The sequence below is a fragment of the Pan paniscus genome, chromosome 13, assembly GCF_029289425.2.
Source record: "Pan paniscus chromosome 13, NHGRI_mPanPan1-v2.0_pri, whole genome shotgun sequence".
Lineage (NCBI taxonomy): Eukaryota > Metazoa > Chordata > Mammalia > Primates > Hominidae > Pan > Pan paniscus.
The window spans coordinates 68,530,430-68,553,332 of record NC_073262.2 but is presented as its reverse complement, the minus strand read 5'-3'; the positions used below and the strand labels follow the sequence as shown (position 1 = coordinate 68,553,332).

At 35.7% G+C, this 22,903-nt stretch overlaps 1 protein-coding gene across 6 annotated transcripts in view; it reads left to right on the top strand.

Moving 5' to 3' along the window:
* TTC21B (tetratricopeptide repeat domain 21B) overlaps positions 1-22,903 on the top strand; it is a 96,601-nt gene that overhangs the window by 53,356 nt on the left and 20,342 nt on the right. For 4 of the 6 annotated variants that reach the window (XM_003824318.5, XM_055108692.2, XM_063595425.1 and 1 more), the window contains exons 21-27: positions 931-1,041; positions 2,045-2,126; positions 9,816-9,966; positions 10,164-10,325; positions 12,330-12,525; positions 16,793-17,017; positions 20,018-20,138. In XM_003824318.5, coding sequence (XP_003824366.2) covers positions 931-1,041; positions 2,045-2,126; positions 9,816-9,966; positions 10,164-10,325; positions 12,330-12,525; positions 16,793-17,017; positions 20,018-20,138 — 1,048 coding nt within the window. Of the gene's footprint in view, positions 1-930; positions 1,042-2,044; positions 2,127-5,993; positions 8,830-9,815; positions 9,967-10,163; positions 10,326-12,329; positions 12,526-16,792; positions 17,018-20,017; positions 20,139-20,848; positions 21,620-22,903 lie in introns of those variants that run through there. The other 2 variants (XM_024927964.4, XM_034954420.3) reach the window with 2 other exon arrangements.

The window sequence follows — 22,903 nt, the reverse complement described above, 5'->3', positions numbered from 1 at the left end:
AAATAATTTTCAAATTTATTGTATCAATTTAGTTTAATTTATCAAAATAAATTAATTTTAAAATAATTTAAAATAATTTCTCAATCACAAATACCTGGATTTAGATAATTCAATTCCTTTTACTAAACAGCTGTTGTACACTCTGTATTTCAATTGGTGTTTAGTACTAAGGATGCAAAAATGGCTAGGCTCAATCTATGACCTCATATAGCACAGTGGGAGAATAAATGTAAAGATAATTTTGGTGTAGCACATTTACATACATGACTGATTATATAAAAAGTTTTTACTCTGTCAAGATCTGAGAGGATTTGGAGAGATTATTAATTTCTGAAAATAATTATTGGCTAAACACTTAAGTAAGTGATCATGTACAAAAGACAACTATCCTCTAGAATTTAATAACTAGTTTGAACATTTTTATTAATATAATTTTTTCAGATAAAGGGCAAAAACAACCTTTAGCAAGGCATAACCAAACAGATACCTTTTTCAGTGGTGGCTAAAGGAGTTGGAATCCTACTTTTAAATCTGAGGCATACCTTAGAGATTATCTGCTTGAAGCTTTTTATTTTACAAATGAGAAAGCAGGTTAAGGGAGGTAGAAGGGACCTGACTTGGCCCCGTTATGGGACTATAATCCAGTCTCCTGGTTTTAAGACCAGTGTTCTTTTCACAATGCATTATGTCTCTCTACTTTTGAAGTGAGTTACTACCTGTTTCTCTGTTTTTTTTTTCTAGTGTAAGAGAAAATAGAGATGGGTATACATACTGTTGTTTTTTTTGTTTTTTTGTTTTTTTGTCTATTATACTTGGCATTTTTATTGCAATGACTTTTGGTCAACTAAAGTTTAATCTGTACCCATGTATTTTCCTCATTGACTTTTTATTCTATACAGTGTCTGATGAATCTAGCCCTTTGCTCTACAGATTATGTTGGAACTGGCACGATTATACCTGGCACAAGATGACCCTGATTCCTGCCTGCGGCAGTGTGCTCTACTGCTTCAGAGTGACCAGGATAACGAAGCTGCTACCATGGTCAGTCCAAGGAACTTCAGTACAATAAAAGCACTTGTGTTTTATAAGTTTTAAATTTTACCCCATGGAACTACTACTAGATGATGAGGCATGGCTCACGTTGGCTTTTGGAAGAAATAACATTTTTCTAACATTACTACATTTTACCAATAAAGACCCAGAATCATTAGGATTTTATTTATAAGAAAGATAAACCTAGGTCAGGCTTTTACATGCCCTTTTGGGTCTAGTTATTTTTTATTTATGCCTAAGGGGATGCTTGGTCAGGTGGAGTTCATGTGGTAACACTATAATTTGCTAAGAACTAACTTTTAAGTACTTAGGAATGCTGGACAAATTTAAGAGTTTGGGTGGAATTTTTGGAGTTACAGGGGAAAAAAAACAACTTCATATTATCAGTCTAAGACAGTCTGTTTTGAATAGAGTTTTTTATTTTTTCTTATTTTTACGTGGGCTAAAATATTTGTTAGCTTTGCAGACAGCTACACGGATGACATTTTGTGAGGTTTATTTAAGGTTATTGTGGTTAAAAAGAAATATATGAAATCTGCATTTTTAAACACATAATAAGAAAAATGTCAGTAGGTTTTGCTCATTTTTAATTTTTCAAAATAGTTATGATTTAAATTTTGTTTCGTTTTTGAATCGTCTTATTATTATTTTAGTTAGGTCCAGTGAGGTATCTTTTCTACAACAGCACATAGAGTGTGCAATTCCTTTCAAATTTCTGTTTTTAAAACAATTGCTAGAAACATATTTTTTGCTAAAAATACAATTTTGCAAGCAGAGCAATCTGTTTCACATCCTTGATTATCTTCTGTTACACTGATCTGCAAGTTATTCTGCACAAGGTGGGCTTGAATCTTAAATGCCTCCTTTTTATAAAATGCTGCCCCCTCCTCATGTTTATCATCTATATTTTTCTAGTGCTAAATCTTGATTGGAAGAATATGTTGTGTAAAATACATGGCAATATTTTTAGAACCAACTTTTATCTTTATAGATGATGGCTGATCTCATGTTCAGAAAACAAGACTATGAACAAGCAGTGTTTCATTTACAGCAGCTTTTAGAACGTAAGCCAGGTAAATACCTACTTATTGTATTTTTTGAGTGCAGTCACCCCTCCCTTTCTCCTTTTTTCTTCTGTTTAGTGGTTATGCCCTCGGGCAAACTCCGTCCCTAGTTGAATCAGACTGTCTGTTTATTCCACACATGGGCTTGAGTAGCTGAAATCGCTATAAGGAAATTGCAACACTGTTGACTGGTCTCACTTTAAATTATGAGCACAAACCTGGTAATCCTACTGTATTCCAAAAATGAATTCATTGATTCTAACTACTTTTCCCACTTTCTCCTGTCTCCTCAAACCTCCATCACCCTTGCCCCATTTCTTGCCCACAGTTAAAAGCCTTGCCACCTACTTCACTAAGAGAATATTTGTACCCGGAAGAGAACTTCTCCATTCTTTGTCACCAAATTTACCCACCCCTCAGCCTTTGTCCTCCCCAGGCCTGTGATCCCGCCTGTGGCCAGCTTCTCACCTAAAAAAGGGCTTCACTCTTACAGTTCTCTCTCTTGAATTATCATTTTTTTTCTAATCAGCATGTAACTGTGCTGTGACATCTTCCTGCTGTAAATAAATCAGTCAATAAAAATCAACTCTTAACTCTCATCCCCTCCCAATTACTATGCCCTTCCTCAGTTCTTCTCGACAACAAATTTTCTGTGAAGGATTTTCAAACATGCTGTGTTCACTTTGTCTCATCCACTGCTGCACCCTAGGGAAGTCACTTCTGCAATGTGGTCGGTGACCCCCATACTGCCAGGTCAGATTCAGTTCTCAGTTCTCTGCCGACTTGACCTGTCATCATATTTGGCACAGTTTATTCCCTTCCACAATGAAAGACTTTGTTCATTTGTCTCTGAGATCCTAAACTCACTCAGTTCTTCTTTTGCCCCATTGCCTGCTGTTTCAGTCTCCTTTTTTGGAGTTCTCTTCTCTGTATGACGTTTAAATATTAGAACACTCGTAGCTTCAGTTCCTGAACTCCCTTTCTTTTTATATATTCACCCCCTAGGTGACTTTGTCCAGGTGCATGGCTTTATATCCCATGTATGTGCAGATGTGTCCTAAACATTTATCTGCAGCCCTTACTCATGTACACCTCTGCCTCTTTGCATTCCCACTCAGATGTCTAGGAGTATCTCAAGCTTAACATGTCCAAAATAGAACACCTGAACTTTCCCTCACCTCTAAGTTTGCTCCACCCCCACCTCTCACCTCAGTGACTGGCATCACTGCTCACTGTTGTGCCGGCCCAGACCTCACAGTTAACCTTTGTCTCATCTTTCTCTCATATATCACCTCCAGTCTATCAGCAAATCCTTGTTAGTGCTACATTCAAAGTATACCTAGAATGCCATCACTTTTTACCACCTCTGTTACTGCCACCCTGGTCTAAGGCATTGCCATCTTCCACATAGATTATTGCAGCGTCGTCATAACTCATCTGTGTTTCCATCCCTAGCCTATGAAGAATTTAGAAATACTTTCATTGAAAATGGCAGAGATACCCCTGAAAATTCTAGGCTAAAAATCACGGTTTTTAATTTTCTCTCTGTAAAAGAAATGAAAAGTACACTGTGTAGGGACTGGTATGGCGGTTCCACAGTATCATCAGGAAACCAGAGCCTTCTCTCTTTTTGTTCTACGTCGTTACCCTGACTTGCCTGAGCATCACCTCATGGTTCAAGATGACCACCGCAGTGCTGGGCATTGATGTTCCAGGGCCCAGGCGGGGAAGGTGGGTGCAGAGCTGGGCAAAAGGGCTTCCCAACCAGCAAATCATCGTTTTATTAAAAACAAAACAAACAAACAAAAAAACCCTTAGTAGTATCACCTCTGTGGCTGCAAAAGAAGGTGGGAAATGTTATCTTTTAGCTGAATCTAATACCCTGTAGAATAAAATCAGAATTCTGATAGTAAAGAAGAAAGGGACAACAGAAACTAGGTAGGCAAAAGCCCAAGCCAATTACAGCCTTGAGCCTTTTTGTTTGCTGTTTCTACTTCCCGGAATATGCTGCTCCCAAAGGTCTATCTGGCTGCTGCCTCATTTTCTTTTGTGCCTTTGCTCTGGTGCTGCTTCTTCATTAGAATGCCCTTCCCTCACTGGCCTACATCAAATAGCACCACTTCTTGCTCTCTGTCCCTTTATCCTGTTTTCTGTTCAGTTGAGTTTTTGGGGTTTGGCTTTAGGATTTTTGGGTTTTGTGTAGCCCTTGTGAAACAAAAGCAAAAAACTACAAATCATAGAATGGAATCATCAAGTGACCAGAAACGTTGTCCTTCACTGCTGTGTTTCCAGAATTTAGAAGACTATCTGGCCTAGTTAGCACTCAACAAATACTAGATGGAAAGAAGAGTGAGGGAGAAAAGGAAGAAAGGGAAGCAGGGATGGAGGGAGGAGAGGAAAGAGAAAAAGAAAGAGGTGGGAACTGTTTGACTAATACATGACTGTATGTTACTACCTGTGTTACTAAAAAGAGTTTGAAATGGCAGAGGAAGTCCTAGAGCTGTGTTTCAGTTCTTCTAAACCCCACCACCTTCATCTCAGGCTGATGCCCTAGGCAGTCAGAGCTGCCTGGTTAGAGCCTCAGAGACACAGAGGTGGCAATCCTTCAAGCAGGGCAACTCAAAAGAACTAGATATGCTCTGCAGGCTACCTCTAGTAATGCTTTTAATAAAAAGATGTTTGAATTTAGAGAACATCAGTTTGTATTTAAAAATAAAATATCCCCAGCGAGCACAAAAATTGAAAGGAGAAAATATGGTCTGTTTTTTACAGTAATATCAACACTTTCTCTTTATTATTTTTACTCTTTGAGTTTTTTAATTAAATAAATTAAATTTATTTAATTTGGGGACTACCACAGGCAATTTCATTTGTTTTTTGCCCTGTCTATTCCAGAGTATACTCAAATGTTATTTAAAAGAATGCTGTGAATTGCTTGACCATCTCACCTCTTCCACTCACTCTGGGTCCAAAATATGGGCTCATCTTGCCACCCACATTGCCCAAACCTACTTTTATTTTCTTCAGGCCTGTATCGTTTTTTTCCCTGCCATTTCTACCTTGTGTTCCACACTGTTTTCTCTTATTCCTCTTCTCTAAACTACCATTTAAAAGTAATATACATAATATATTCATTCTATCTCAAGCTGTTCCCATTTCACAGTCTTTCCCTTTGAGACAATGATCTAACTTTATTTCTTTAAAAAACAGACTTCTTCCACTGTGAATATTTTTAAGTCATTAAAAGGATTATAGTTTTCTAAGATTTGAAGAATATCACACATTATAGTTTTCTAAGATTTGAAGAAGTCTTCATGTGTCTTGTGGGTTTTGTTTCACGTAAGTTTCTGTTGCTTGGCAGCAGCCTTTTTCCCAAAAAAATTGGCTTAGTAGACTGGCTGCTTTGGACTGTTTGTAAACAAATATAAAAGCAATTTTTTATAAATGCAATATAAGGATCTTGTACTCCAGCAACACCAAATGACATACAACCATGCTTCCAAGTCTTTGCTTGGGTTTTTTCCTTTTGCCTAAAATGAACTTTAGCTTCCTTATCCCTTTTCTCTTTCCAAACACATAATCTAAAATATATCCCTCTTGGGGGAAAATAAAAAAGTAAATCTGCATCCCACTACCACCACCTACATTAAAAAATGTCTTATGTGGTGCTGGGTAGCATGACCAACCATCCTAGATTTGCCTCGGAGCGAAGGGTTTTCCTGGATGCAGGACTTCCCGTGCTAACAGAAAGTCACAGGCAAACTGGGATGAGTTGGTAACCCTAATCCTCGGTTACTTTGTCCATACGTCTTTATTACTTATAGTATTTTACTAAAAATATTTATGTGCATATTTGTGTTCTTTATTACACTGTAGACTCCTCGAGTTCAGGGATCACACCATATTCCCAATATCAGACAAAATGCCACACACATGGATGTGGCAACATAGATGTTTATTGGTTGAATGGATCAGTGAATGACTGTAAAACACCAAGTCAATTAAAAATACAGCAGGAGAATCGCTTGAACCTGGGAGGTGGAGGTTGCCGTGAGCCAAGATCACGCCACTGCACTCCAGCCTCGGTGACAGAGTGAGACTTGGTCTCAAAAACAACCACAAAATTTTAAGTAAATTTTTATTGTCTATGTGATATTTTTAATCTTAAGAGTTTTTAATCTTGTGTTGTATGCTTTATTCTTACTAGTACCTTACATACTTATCCACAGATCTATTTTGTTGGAATTACTCTAAAACATGCATCTCCATTCATTTTATGTGTACATTATTGGTTATCCTCAGTAACTCATCTTGTACTTTAGATTAAGGCTCTATTTTAGCTTATTTCAGAAATGTACCGTACAAATTTGACCTAATTTAAGTAGTTGAAAAATTCCTCTTCTAGATCTAATTACTGCTCTCATGACAGATTGCCCCTTTTCTCTCTCAGAATCTCCAGATCGCCTTGAGCTTTCCCCTTCCTTCATACTAATTGGTTAACATGTCTCCTCAGTTCTGTTTGCTTGATAGCTAGCTAACACATCCAGTCTGTCGTATCCTAACCCACTGCTCTAATGAAGACCCTCATCACCTCTCATCTGAACTAGTGCAGATTCCCAACTCATCTTCCAGCTTCTAGGTTCTGGCTGCTCCAGGTCATCATAGGACTAGCATATCAGTTCTAAAAATCAAAACCTACCCTTTGCTTAAAATTTAAGTTAGTGCTTCAGGATAAAGTCTAAAATCATAGCATTATTTTAATAATAATATGGTCGCAAATTATTTGGCCATTTATATTTCTTATCCTTCTTCCTCCGCTTTAATAATATCAAAGTTACCAACACTCCCCACACTGTTCTCTGCTTCCCTCTTGGCGCATGCCTTCTGCTACTTGGAATGCCTTTGTCCGTCTAGTAAGATCTTCCTCCTATCCTTGAGGCTGCTCAAAGGTCAACTCCTATGTGAAATTTCCCAACTCCTCCAGGCAAAGTTAAGAATCCTGTGCTTTGTAATACCATACCATAGCACTGCATGCTTGCCACATCTCATCACCCTATAACTATTTTGATATCTTCCTACTATTCATCAATAAAGATGGACCAGCTAAGTTTTTTAGAAGGTAATGTACATTTTAGTTTTTAATAGATTTCTTAAGTGCAGAAATTTGCCTTCTGTCAAATGTCATGGTTAACCAAAGACAAGTGAATGTAATTTAATCTGTCACTGGTAATTATAACTTGAACTAATAATGAATACATTTCAATAGTATATAAGAAATATTCAAGAAATTGCCTTCCCAATGTTGATAATACTAGCAGTATCATGCAAAAAAAATTTAATCCGAAATTTTAACCTTTAGTTCTTGCTTAATCCAATATAGCTTCCAGATGCTGTGGCTTTATTATGGGGTAGTTACTCTATTTCTTGTCAACATTTTTGGAAGTATAAATATTATTAATAACATTTGTAATTTATAAATATTTTTCATGCCTTTATTTCTGTAGCACTCCTACAGTCAATATTATAATCCCATTTTAAGAAAATAAGTATATTGGACTCAAAGAATTTGAGTAATTTGATTGAATTCACATAGCTAAAGGACAAGACCAATATTTGAATTGTCTTTTTCTGAAACCATATTCTTATTGTGCCCTTTTTAGTGATGCTAAAAGGTGTGGTGAACAAAATCTCTGGACCCAAGATTGTGTGTCAAGGGGACAAATGATACTATCAGCCTGTATTAGTTTGACATCCTGTAATTAAGTAGATACAGTATTTCCAAAAGTTTTTTTTAAAGAATATTTTGTATTGTGGTGAAACATATATAACACAAAATTCATCATCTTAACCATTTTTAAGTGTACTGTTCAGTGGCATTAAATGCATTCACATTGTTGTGTAAGTCATCACCGTTATCCATCTCCAAAACGTTTTTGCCATTCCAAACTGAAGTCTGTACACCAGTTCCTCGTTCCTCATTCCTCTTCCCGGAGCCCCTGGCAACCATCATTCTACTTTCTGTGTTGATGAATTTATTCTAGGCACCTCATGTAAGCTGTATCACACAGCATTTGTCCTTTTGTGTCTGGCATATTTCACTTGGTATAATGTCTTCACAGTTCATCCATGTTGTAGTGTATGTCAAAATTTTCTTTTTTTATGGCAGACATACAATATACAATATTCCTTTATATGTACATACTACATTTTGATTATGTATTCAAACACAATGGACATGTGGGCTCTTTCCACTTTTTCTGTCTATTGTGAAGGTTGCTGCTATGAATGTTGGTGTACGAATACCTGTTTGAGTCTCTGCTTTTAATCTTTTGGGTATATACTCAGGAAAGTTGCTGAATTACATGGTGTCATCTCTTTTCAAATAGCAAAATAGAGTCAAGGATAAATAGCTTTAAAACAAGCTTTTTTGTTTGTGTGTTTTAATTGTAGAAATTCAACCTAAGAACATGTTCAGAATAGCTTATTTAAGGGTTTTTACAAGTCCCCTACAAATCCCTAGTCCTGTGCTAACTGAAACTTGAGCACACAGACATCTAAAAGACACCACTATAAAGAAATAAATAATGTGAATCATCAGTAAGTAGGCCCTTATGCAACCATTAAAAATCACGTTTTAGAAGATTGTTTAATGACCGTTGGGAAATGTTAACTGTTTAATGTTCATCAAAATCAACATTAAAACCAATCAAAACCGATCAAAATCAAAACCCCAATGTGACTCCAGTTTTGTATATATTTAAATAAACATCTATTTTGTATGAATGTAAACAAAGAAATACATATCTTTGCTTACATTTATATATAGGTTGGTTTTCAAATATATGAAAGAAAGCACACCAAAATGTGCTAATCTTTAGCTGGAAATATGGTGATTTTTTTTTCTTTGTACTTTTTATATATATTTTCCTTATTTTCTGTAGTGTCTATACATTATTTTTACAATCCTAAAAAAGATTTATTAAATTATTCTCAAAGCTTAGTTTGTTACTGATAAGAGAGAACTAGATAGAATTGGAAGAAGGCTTTCTAGGAACCTGCCAGGAAATTATACCTGAGATCAAAGGAATGAATGAATGAATGAATGAATGAATTTTTTTTAGAAGAAGGTGAAACAGGATTAAAATATGGGGACTAATATGCTAAGGTTCTAGTATGGTAAGCTAGCATATGGTATGTTAGCTACATGTACATATCAAAGAGAGACTGGAGAAAAATTTCTTATTGCCCACCCCATACATTATTTGTCAATTGTACTGTTCCCACACCCTTCCTAGCAACAGTATGTAGGAGAGGGGTTCTCAGAGACCGACAGTGAACTTGTCGTGTGCAATTAAATCGGTATTCCTGAACTTCACAGTTGAAAGTCTAGATTACCTAGGTAGGGGCTGTTTCTCTAAGGTTTTGGTCCCCCAAACAATAGAAAAGCTACAAGAAATATGCATTTTTCTAGATTTGCCTATGTAGACACTGTGACCAGCCTAGCCCAAACTGTATTATTTAGTAGATCATCTAGTTGGCCATACAGCCTCTATAGGGAATTATACCCTGAGGCATTTTTTATTTATATTTAAAATGTACTTTATATGAAGTAAATTATACTCTAATGAAGTAGAATTATAACCAACAAAAGAAACAGTATAAAATGGTGCCCATATCTGAAGTATTATTTGTTTCTAGATAATTATATGACATTATCTCGTTTGATTGATCTCCTAAGAAGATGTGGAAAACTCGAGGATGTCCCAAGATTTTTCTCAATGGCTGAGAAATGTAACTCCAGAGCAAAATTGGAACCAGGATTTCAGTATTGTAAAGGACTGTATCTTTGGTAAATCTATTTACAAATAAATGCTACATGATTTTTTTTTCTCATTGTAAATCAAGTAGAATAAGCTTTTCTTTGTAGTAAAAAAAAATGTACATTTCAAAATAATTCAACAGTTTTATTTACCAGACAGATTATAAACTAATACAAATTTTGTAGTCAGCGATTGAAATAAATAATTCTTTTAAACATCTAACAAGGTACACTGGAGAACCAAATGATGCCCTTCGACATTTTAATAAAGCTCGGAAAGATCGTGACTGGGGCCAAAATGCCCTTTATAATATGATAGAAATCTGTTTGAATCCAGATAATGAAACTGTTGGAGGTGAAGTATTTGAAAACCTGGATGGAGACCTGGGGTGAGTTATTTGACATATTATCCTTTTTTAAAAAACACTTGTTGGAGATAATAAACAGGGATACTATACAAAAGAACTAAATTTAGGATAGCAATAATGAAAGGTCAGATGAATAAATTAAATAAATAGGCATTTCATTGCCTGTTTCAGAGAATAGTTATTTTAGCAAATTGAATAGTTATTCAATAGAATAGTTATTGCTAACGTAACTATTCTGTGAAACAGGCATGAAATGCTTTTAGGTTTCCTAAATAATAATAGACATGCTATGAAGACACTCCCCTAATTGTAGAATTTGACAACTATAGCAAAAATTATCCACACAATAATAGTAACTACTTAACAAATGGTAGTTATTTTCCAGACCCTGTCCTTTATACTTTCTACACACTATCTCATTTGTTTTCTACAACAGTATTGCAGAATAAGCTGAGTCAACTTGTTTAATGTGATAGTAATGATGGAGGCAAGATTTAGACTGAGTCCTGACTGCTGTTAGTGTGATATACTGCTAGTCAATGGTTATTTATCAACCTGCATTAGTAGCTTGTCCTCTCTTCTGACTCAGGCAAGGCTTGTGGGGAATGTATTAGGACATAAAGGGAATATAAGAGGTAGTTTCTGCCTTCAGTAGTGTTTAATTAAGAGGCAAGACAATACCTGAAACCTTTCAATCTGCAACTAAATATAAATGGATTTAAATAGATATTAAGTATTGTCAGAGTTTATTAGGAATCATAGCAGTGCATAGTATTCAGGAGAAGATGCATGGAGGAGCTGGAGAAAATTAGTGGTAGATTGCCAAGAGATTTCAACAACAGATTTTAACGCTTGGATTACCGAGACCAGTTAGAGCAAGGAAGTGGCATGTTTATGGTTGTTTTAGGAAGGTTGAGGTAACATTACTGTTATGGAACTATCAGCTATTCAAGTGGAAATCTTCTTCAGGCAATTCAAAATACAAAACTAAAACTCAGAAAGAGAGGTCACAGCTAGGGATAGAGATTTGGGAGACATCTGCAGAGTGCATAGTTGGAACTCCATGAATGGTCTCTTTGTGAGTGGTAGAATGAAGTAACAAAAATCTGAGAACTAAATGTTAAGCTTGCTAACATTTAAGGGGTCTGGAGGAGGAAGGAAGGTCAGAAAAGGGCAATCAGCATGGTGAAAAGAGAACTAAAGCTGTGTAGTGTTACAGAAGCCAAGGGAGAAGAACTTTGAAATGGTAGTCAACAGCGTGACATGTTTAGGCAAGATAAGCCTAAGGCCTGAGAAGAAGACCAGTGGCTTTAGTGATTGGACTTTGAGTGTTTAATTTCCTTTTATTAATTGATTTATGTATATTTATGTGCATGGGTTTGTGTGTATAAAATAAGAAAATTGCTATTAAATATTCAAATTGCACTTGAAATTACTGTTTGACACATATATAATTTCTGAGAGTCTGATAGGCAATGTGGTGAAGAGAACAGAGTAGATTTTATATGTCTGATAAGCTTAGATTCAGGTCCTAGGTTTACCACTTATTAGTTGTGTGACCTTTAGAAAATTACTTTACCTGTTCAAGCCTCAGTTTTCCTGTGTGTAAAATGGATTAAACATAGAATGAAATAATACAGTATTTGTCACTTTTTTCCTTTCCTTTCACTTTTTGAATAGATATATGTTAATTTTCTGATTCTACTTATAGTTTTATATTTGCTGGAATGCACACATTTACAACATGTAGATATTATCCAACTTTTGTCTTCATTCTAGAGGAAATTAATGCTTAATGGTGTTTTATTGAGTCCATATTAATTTTGTTTAAAATGCATTGTAACTGTGCTTCACTTTGTATTAGAAGAGAATGAGTGACATTCTTTACAAAAGATTACTTTTAAATGAGTGACAAAAAGAGTATTAAAGAGTGCCCAGAGCTTTTGTGTACAAAAGCTGATTCTAATCTCAATGAATTGTATCATGAGTAAGAGACAGAAGTGATTTATTTTTAATTATATACAGTAATTCAACTGAGAAGCAAGAATCTGTGCAATTGGCAGTAAGAACAGCAGAAAAACTTCTTAAGGAACTAAAACCTCAGACTGTTCAGGGTCACGTACAGCTTCGCATAATGGAAAACTATTGCTTAATGGCTACCAAACAGAAATCTAATGTTGAACAAGCATTAAATACCTTCACTGAAATAGCAGCATCTGAGGTTAGTGAATTTCCTTTTTCAGCTTCATATGTTATCTTTATTTGGTAGTATAGAAACATATATTTTGATTAGTTGTTTATTTTCTGAAGATTGACTTAATTACTTAACTTTTATTAAAAATTAGGTATATAGTTGGGCATACACAATGTCCCCTTCTTGGCGGAAGAGACGATGTTACTGTTTTGTTGTGTTGTTGATATATTTCTCTCTACTGGAATGTTAAATTCTAGAGAAACGGAATTCTTCAAAAGTATATAAGTTAATTATCAAGGGAGCCACTTTATCCCCTGGAGAATTTCTGTGTTGTAGATGTAGCCAAGATTAACTTAGTAAGTGGAAATAAACACCTGGCTGCTCTGATATCTTACTTGTTCACTTACATGAACTTGGAATTTTTCCAGCTATATAGCTACATGAGATCAATACTGATAGCTTATAATTTAGTCATACAAATAATGATATTCTTTAGCAACACTGAAATAACCTCCTGCAATCTTTTCATATTTGTTATTTTCATAGTATTATTTTACAAAATCCGAGGCTTTCTTCTCTTTTCACTGTGCTCGAATCCACCTTTTTTCCTTTTTTGTTGAGTCGGAGTTTTGCTCTTGTCGCCCAGGCTGGAGTGCGATGGCGCGATCTCAGCTCACTGCAACCTCTGCCTCCCAGGTTCAGGCAATTCTCCTGCCTCAGCCTCCCAAGTATGTGGGATTATAAGTGCCTGCCACCATGCCTGGCTGTTTTTTGTATTTTTAGTAGAGAAGGGGTATTGCCATGTCGCCAGGCTGGTCTCAAACTCCTGACTCAGGTGATCCGCCTACCTCGGCCTCCTCCGCCTTTTTTCTTACTCTCTAGATACTGTTTTTCCTTCCCTCACACAGCACTTTGTTTCTTCAATTGCTTGATATTAAGAAAGGAATTCTAGATACCCTCCCATCAGCAGTTGGTAATAGTTACTTCTAAGCATACTCATTGAATTTCATGTTTGTTCTTCCATTCAATGATGCTATAGGCCACTGGAAACTCATTTTATGTCTCTCAGAGAACATACAGAATTTTGCTGTGATTTCTTGTGATTCAGTAGTCACAGTGGCAGCAATAAACTACCCAAAGCCCTGGACAGTGATCTCTTTCTCCTCACCTTTTAGGGCCCTGGAGGAGATTGAGATGTCAGGGGTTTGGGAGACCTGCAACTCTTGTTGTGGCTTGGGTACAAGTATCCTAGATGGCAGCTTTATTACCGCGCTTGGAATAAAACAGCAGGACAGCATGGCAGCAGCAACCCTCCAAAGCAAGGCCCTTCTGCAGACATTGAAGTAATGTGCTCAGGGGTCATGCTCTGTTGAATTGGCTTTGTGGAGCAGATGGATGACAGCTGCTGAATGAAGGCAGAGCAGAAGTAGGGCAATCATGTACATCTAAGAGAATCTCTAGGAACATGAGGAAGCACAGTCTCATGTCAGGTGCCATAGCTACTGAATGCTGTGATGTGCTATTCTATCTCATAACAATGAGAAAGTTTATTTTGACTAAATCCGTTATCCCTACTGTGAAGTTTAAGAGAGAAAAAAAGCCAAAAGCAGTGAATGATATTACAGCTATTTCCTAGAAGGACTATGCCTGCTTTCTGTTGATAAGACTGTGTTATTTTTTTTAATCATCCTTACATATGTGGTTAGTAAAATACTATCTTCAGATCTGTTTACTAACCATATTATTCAAAAGATAATGATATATGAGCTGAAGTTTCATAAGCATCAAATTTTTTCACATTTTTTTTCTTTTAACTCCTAGGCTGCATGTATTCAATATAATGAATATTCATTAAGCAGCCAGCGAGTGCTAAGCATAGTGGGAAACACAAAGATAAATAATGTATGGTCCCGTTTTTCAAGTTTCTCATAGCCTACGGAAGACAAGACAAGCATACTGACTATGATGACTTAATACAAAGCAAAATGTGTTACATTCTATACTAGAATTGTAAATAAAAATGCTGTAGGAGACAGTATAAGTAGAGTTGGGAGACCCTTTTGTAAAGAAGGTATGATTTAAGAAAAAATAGGATTTAAGAAACAGGTATGATTGAAGAACCAAGATAAATTGCATTTTAACAGGCAGAAATGAAGACACTGTGTTTCAGAGGAAGAGGAAAATGTGAACAAAGTAAGGGAGGCAGAAAAACATAGGGTATGTTCACAATCCTATTTGTCATTCAGAGGGACCAAAAAAGAGGTATGTGACAAGAAATCATGGAAGAAATGCTGGAAGATACGTTAAGCCCAAGCTGAAGTGTTTCCACTTGCTTTCATTGCATCACCTTGAACCATAAAGATGAGATGTTTATAATAACAGCTGTATTGTCCACATCCAAGTCTTGTCCTTTGCAATCTAAAGTTACTGCAATTTAGAGTTATTGAGAGACAGAAAGAGAAGCTGGCTGTAGGTCTTAGGATGTCTGCACCAGAAAAAAAGACCTAATGCAGGGATTAGAACTCAGGTTTGCTTTTAGAAACTGTTCTTCAGTTCACTCAGGAGTAATCAAGTTGTGAAGAACCGATACGTTCTAATCAAACTCAAAGTGTAAGAGAGGTTATTTTTAATTGTGTAGTGTAGAGGGAATGTGGGACCTTTTCATAGGACCCTCCTCCTCTTAGGCTGTGCTAGGACCTGGCTGACAAATACATAGCAGGCCTCTATTTTCTCTCCTCTCCTGGCCCACCTGAGGTGGGCTGGGGTGGGGAGAGGGTGAGGCTCAGTAATTGGTAACATCCCACACTTCTTCATAATCTACAACCAATTGGTTGGATTTGACACTCAAACCATTTTGCCACCCCTTACCTAGAGGAACAGATTATATCTTGGAAGCTTATTGATAGATACAGAATTTGAGGCAAGGAAGTTTTTATATTTCTAAAAGCTGTTTTTATAAAACCCTGATGTATTGCCCTTCTCTATTCCAGAGTTATTTCTTACTTCCAAAGATCAGTTGGACATTGAACATTTTACCACTCTCCTTTTGCAGTATTCCTTATGAGTTACCCAAATTTGCTATCTTATAGTATACTTTTATTATAGTAATGGTATCACCGTTCCTCAGTCACAATTTCTTACCCTTTGTTTTTGTTTTTATTTTGAGACAGTGTCTCATTCTGTCTTCCATGCTGGAGTGCAGTGGCACGATCATAACTCACTGTGGCCTTGAACTCCCAGGCTCAAGAGATCCTCCCACTTCAGCCTCCTGAGTAGCTGGGACTACAGGGGCTGGCCACCACACTCAGCTAGTTTTTCTTTTGTATTTTCAGTTGAGGCGAGGTCTCGCTATGCACTAGCCTCAGCCTCCCGAAGTGCTTTGATTACAGACGTGAGCTGCCCTCCTGGCCCCTTTATTTGTATGTTAAGCTGAGGCTTCTTTCTTTATAAATGCATCATAATCCCTATGCTGAAATTTAGGAAGCATCCTACCTTAATCAGGAACATACACATTATTGCTTATGAAAGTTAGTTGTCTGGATAGATCACTAATGGCCTCCATTTTATGAGTTCTCATTAACCTATTGGTTTCACAGAGTGACATTCTCTGACTTCAAACTCTATCCAAAAGAATATCATATAGATTGTTTTAGGAAGCTGCAGACTCCAAATCTAAAAGCATATTTTAAGGCATGAGTTTATTTCATATACTTTCCAAGTGGTGAATTAATTATATGCCTTATTTTTAACATTTCGTTATTCAAACTTTATTGGGAGAAGAGGTTTTTGGATAAAAGGAGAAGGGAGGGGGAAAAAAAGCAATAGAAGTCATAATGGGTAAGGACCATCATCTGCAGGTAAATTATTGTTACTCGTCTTTGACAGGTGAAAGAACTAAGGAGCCTAAATGTTAAATCTGAAATACAAACTGCTCAATAAGGATTTTACTGAAATAGAGTTTTATTTTTTCTGTTTCTATACAAAACTAAAACATGACTGTTTGAATCCCATTAAAGATAAAGTCTCACTAATTCTTGGAATTGTGTGCAGATGGCATCTGAATAGTTGACATTATCTTCAATTATCTTGACCACACAGTGCTTGACCAAGTTTTCTTCATAGTAGCTTGAGGGTACTTGATGTGTTAAATAATGACCTGTAATCACAGTTATCTGTAATGGAGCTAGAAATAGAATCCACAAACTAGTTCTTACGTAGCAATTTCTGCTTTCTGTATGTTTTTGGGGCATTTATGTTTGTGCATCTTGTGGTCTAAAATTTTATTTTCTTATAGAAGGAGCATATCCCAGCACTCTTGGGAATGGCAACGGCTTATATGATCTTGAAACAGACTCCACGAGCCAGAAACCAGCTGAAGCGTATTGCGAAAATGAATTGGAATGCTATTGATGCTGAAGAGTTTGAGAAGAGTTGGCTGCTACTTGCTGATATTTACATTCAATCAGCAAAATATGACATGGCAGAAGAACTGTTAAAACGGTGCCTGCGTCATAATAGAGTAGGTGATTGAAGAGTAAAAAATAATTATTGACCTTTGTTGCATAAGCTTTCCATATAGATATTGTTGAGTGTTAGTCCATTTCCAAGGATTCCTGTGTGATTTTTGAAAATTAAATGTTTATTCTTACCACAATCAGGAAACAAATATTAATAATAAGAAAAAAGCCATTTGTCCTTTAAAGTTTAAAAAAAAAAAAGATTTATGCAATTTCAAGTTTCAGCTGTAGTGATGCCCTACTTAACGGAAAGTGTTTTTGGAATGTCAAACGATTGCCTGTGATTATCCATCTCATCCCAGAACTAATGAAAATTGCAGAAGAACATTAATTGCGGACGTCTGTCCCTCCCATTAAGAAATACTCTTGATGAATTTACTGCAGCTGCATGTCATTTTCTCATTATTAGAATCTATTATGCATAATATATTTTGTGGGAGAAAATCTTTTCAGCTTTTAATTTCATTTGTTTAATAAAAATTCCTTATATTTAGGTATAAAATTGAATATTATAAAGTCCTTAGAATTTAAGGCTTTTTACTAACATTTTGATGTTTAATTACAAAAGATGTCATTGTAACAGTTCTTTAAAGTTAAGATTTATTTTTTTGTTGAGAAATAATTGCACACAACTTAGAAATGATATTTATCTTCATATATTCATATCAATTACTTCAAAATCTTAATCACAGTAAATCTGTTTTATTCTCATTGAGCGAATTAGATTACAAATGGACCGTTTATTTTTTAAAGAGGAATTGTGATTATCTAGTACTATTAAGATACTTTCCTAGGAACTTAAGAACCTGAAAGATCCAAGCATTTGTCAATTTATGCACTATTTTAGACGATTAGTTACATAAATTTTATGTTAAATTGGCTTTGAAAAGCCGAATGCTCATTAATAGGCTTTGAAAATCTAAACTGCTGAATAGTTTACCCTTCTATATCTAGTCTAGGATTAACCAAGATTGCATGAGAATTTCAGTGCACATACAATTTCAGTTTGCCAGAACGCTGATAACAATACGTTGCATGGTTGAACATGATGGCTGCTTTAGAAGCTTCATTCAGCCCTGCTGGTTGAATATGTTGATATTGAAAGCATGATATTTAAGAACTAAAGCTTAGGAAACTTGAATTACATAATTTAAAAAATGGAAGTCATCCATATCTGGGGCAGGAAATGTACAACACGACACTAGACTGTCTTGCCATACCAGATGATGAAGGAAGCTATCCATGATGATTAGAGTTTGTGTGAAAGATCTAGGGGCCAACTTGAAGACACCTCCAGTAGCCGAAGTTGGGATGCTTTAAGTATCGTTAAGAATGATAACTGCAATATATTGAAATACATAAAATCTGTTTAAATCCATGACTTCTCAAAGATCCAAAATAGAAAAAACAAAACAAACAAAAAACCTAATTGGTAACCACTGCAGTATGCTAGTGAACTGACTGCTATTTCTAAAGCTTGCAAATAAATATCCTGCCTTTTCTGTACAGAATTGGTTAACCAAATAGTCAATGAGACATTTCTCATCATAGACATTTTCCAGCTAATTAATGAAGAAAGACTGATAGGCTATCCCCATTTTTCAACCCTGATAAATTTATATATGGATGTAACATCACAAAAAGAGGGAGAATCAGACATTCTGTGCTTCCCAATAGAAGAACAGACATCTATGGCAGGGCTAGGGTTGGGATGAGACAAGTGAAACACTTGGTAATCAAGATAAATAATAATTTAATGCAGCTGTGCTGAGCTTTATTGGAGCCTGAATCAAAAGGGAATATGTGCATTCCTATATTCATATTTTTATGTTTTTTTAAAAATGGGTAATTGGTAATGGTTTTAATGAAAATATTACTGGTGAGATTTCTTCCATTAAAGTGAGAAAAGTAAAATGATAAGAAATTAAGTTTAGGTATAAATAAAATGTTCAGTCTTAAATGTAGTGATTTTTAATATATACTTTCAGATTTTTCAATATTTTTAAACTCATATTCTGGAAAAAAATTACAATTAAGAAATATACAAAAACATGCATCCATGTTTTTATGCCTCAGTCTCCAGTGTGGCTTATCATAGCACTGATGTTTGAAGTAGATTCACCTCTCTCCTCCAGAATCAAAATTGAATCCAAACCTCTACATCTAATTACAACTTCCAGAAAACGTCAGTGACATAGGAATATATTATATAAACACCACAAGGATGCAGTCAATTAACCTGCGTTGTGAGAAACTCGGGGATAAATATTCTTGTTTCTATTACATTTAATTTCAAGAAAAGAGACACAGAGAGACAGACAGACATACCGAAGGGAAACCTCTAGATCAAGAGACTAGATCAAAACATTGACCAGTTACAATGTTTGGTCCTTATTTCAGTCCTCAATCTAACAAAAACAAATTATATTGAGACAATTAAAATTTAGACAGTACTGGATATTTGGTGCTATTAAGGAGTCATTAACATTTTAGGTGTGATAAAATTGTGGTTCTGTTTAAATAACGTCTTTTTCTTTTACAGATGCACACTAACACATTTAGACTTAGTTGATACAATATCTGAGGATTTTTTCTGGTAATACAGAAGGGTAGGTTTGTGAGATAGAGGTGAAATAGTATTAGTCACAAAATAATTATTGAAGATAAGGGTTCATGGAGTTCATTATGCTCTTATCTCTGTATTTGTATGTGTTTAAATTACTCATAATAGTGTACATGTGCTTGTGTAAAACACAAGTGCCCTATTGTGTATTTCTGATTCTGTAAAGAAAATCCTGATTCTGCAGATATGTGATGGAGACTTGCCATCACAATCATTTATTAAGTTCAGTAAAAAATTTGATTGCCTAGCCAAGGTTGAAAACCATTGTTTGATTTGTCATTTAAATGGGTTGATATGATTGACCTCTATAGTCACAAACATCCCATAAAATCTTAGTGATATCAAGTTTAATCTATTGATGTCTCCCATTTTTCTTCAGTCTTGCTGCAAAGCTTATGAATATATGGGATACATTATGGAAAAAGAGCAAGCATATACAGATGCTGCCTTGAACTATGAGATGGCATGGAAATATAGCAATCGGACAAATCCGGCAGTAGGTGAGTTTGGCAATTACCTAGATTTTTCACAGAAAAATTATGTTTTATTTATTAATTTTCATTTAAATGCATTTGATTTTTTTCAAAACAAAATAAACATTGAGTCAATTTTCATTGTCAACCTTTCTGAAAGGAGAATAAATTTTATATTCATAATATATTATTAGCTACTAATAGTTCAGTTTCCTGAGTTCCAAACTTGTCCTCAGTCACTTAGTGTACATCTAGTCTAATTCTGCCCCCTTCTCTTCCTTCTAAAAGAAGGTGCTATTTTGAAATTGGGAATGCCATGGAAAAAGATGTTTCCATTGCCAAGTAAGTTAGGAAAATATTGCATTAAATTGAATTACACAGGTTTCTTTACTTCTCAAAGCCTTTAAACACTAATGTATATTGTGATGGATATCACAGAGGGGCCATGTTTCCCACAATTATTTGACCATGGGACATTTTTTTTTCTCCTGAGCATCTAGAAACATCATCCAGTCCCAGGCTGGATGTTGCAGGCTGTTAGTTTGGGTAATGCTAGTCTGCAGTGTCCCTAACAGAGGTGGCATCAGAATATATGTCATGACCAACCTCTCTCCTCATACGAGGGAGCTCATCCTCATGTTTGTGTACTCTTTCTTTGTATTGGGTTGAAATATGCCTCCTTGAAACTGCCCAAGTCTGTTTTCCGGAGCAACTTACAGAATGCCTCCCTCTTACAGATCATGACCCTTTAAATTGCAATCTTCAGTCCTGTGTCCTAGGACTTCTCTTCAAGCCATCTGCAGTTACTTGTCCATTCTTCCTAAGATTGGATTCCGAGTCTCTCATCTTCCTTGTTGCTGTCTCCTGGAAGCTCTAAAATAGTGTTTCCCAAACTGTGCTTTGGAACAGTTGGGGAGATTTTAATAATTATTATTTTTTTTAATTAAAAAGAATGGAGTGTGAAGGTGGTAGATGCCATGGCCATGTAAGTTTGGAAAGTGCTGTTTTATTTTTCCATGCCCCTCTGACCTGTTGTACCATAAATGAACAACCTCTCAAATATGATTTGGCTTCTTATAAGTATAATTAAGCTATTTTTTTCTTTTGATTAGGCAATTTGTAGTTGTTAATTCAGCCTAAGATGGCATCAGTCTTTTCAGCAGCCATGTCACCGTGTGAATTCGATTTTGATTTGCAGTCAAATGAGTCACCCTCATACTAACTGCTGTTAGCTCAGGTCTTCCCTCATCTTTTAGTTTCCTGGAGTCTGTTCTCATACTATACTAGACTTGTGCAAAGCACAAAAACTAATGATTTTTATAGTATTTTTTATTCTAAGGTGTGATATATCTTTCAGAATAAAGTCATCTGGTAAAATGAAAAGTCCTTAAATATCCTTAAAATATTAATTTTGACACTTTATTCCATAGAAGGAATGCACATAGAATTAAATTATTTATATATTCCATTCCTTGGAAGACTTCAGCAAATAAAGAGACTCCAAATGACTAGTTCTTTCATTGTGTCATCATTGTATTTTATAGATTATTTTATCAGTTCCTCTAGCTTTGCTTTGGTAATCATTTCTTTCTAAGGCTCTCCATTAATTCCTCAATTTCATCCTTAAGATTGTCATTGCATCTAACACCCTCAATGTGCCTGGCCAAATAAACAATGTATTTCACTTTTTCAGTTGTCAGAAAACCCTTAAAATCATGCTCATGGCCAGGCGCGGTGGCTCACACCTGTAATCCCAACACTTTGGGAGGCCGAGGTGGGCAAATCACCTGAGGTCAGTAGTTCGAGACTAGCCTGGCCAACATGGTGAAACTCCGTCTCTACTAAAAATACAAAAATTAGCCGGGCATGGTGGCGGGCGCCTGTAATCCCAGCAACTCAGGAGGCTGAGGCAGGAGAATTGCTTGAACCCAAGAGGTGGAGGTTGCAGTGAGCCGAGATCACACCACTGCACTGCAGCCTGGTTGACGGAGTGAGACTCTGTCTCAAAAAAAAAAAAAAAAAAAAATCGTGCTCATGCTCTTTCCATAGAATTCAGGGTTGAATATTGTCACTATAAGAGGCACCAGGATGAATGATGAATGGATAATTTGCTTGACTGCAGTAATCATTTATAAATAAATATATATACACACACACACATATATCTACACACCCACATCTACACACCGACATCATTTTGTATATCTTAAATATATACGAGGAAAAAAAGAAACACTCTAGGAACAACTGAGATCCAATGAGAGAAGAAACTATTCATGTTTCCCCCTTCATACCTATTCTCAGGTTATAGGACAGTCATTAGACTGTGTAGAATGTTTGCATTCTCTCGCTGTCTCTCCTGATTGCATATAGTTGAGTTCTAATAAGTTTGGCAGGTGTAGTGCAGCTGCAGTGCACATTTTCTTTCCCCTTTTTAGGTCTTTATTTCCTCTGAAATTTTTGTACCAGGTCATGTATCAAGTTTCTTCCAGTGTTAAAATTCTGTGATTATAATATAGTGAATGTTTACATTAAAAAATGCTAATATTTTGTGGTATTCTAAGGTTTTAAAAACCATTTCACAAGTATTTTATATGATTTTTAAAATTATACTAAGAGTTAGAGGGAGGAGTTGTTATTCCTGTTTTAGCGATGAGGAAACCTGAAAATGACAGCTCAAGCCACTTGCATAAGATCCCAAAGCTAGTCAAGAAACCACAAACCAAAACTGAAATCTTGACTAGTTCCCATGTAAGTATGTTTGGCATGACATCTTAAAAATTGCTTTACTT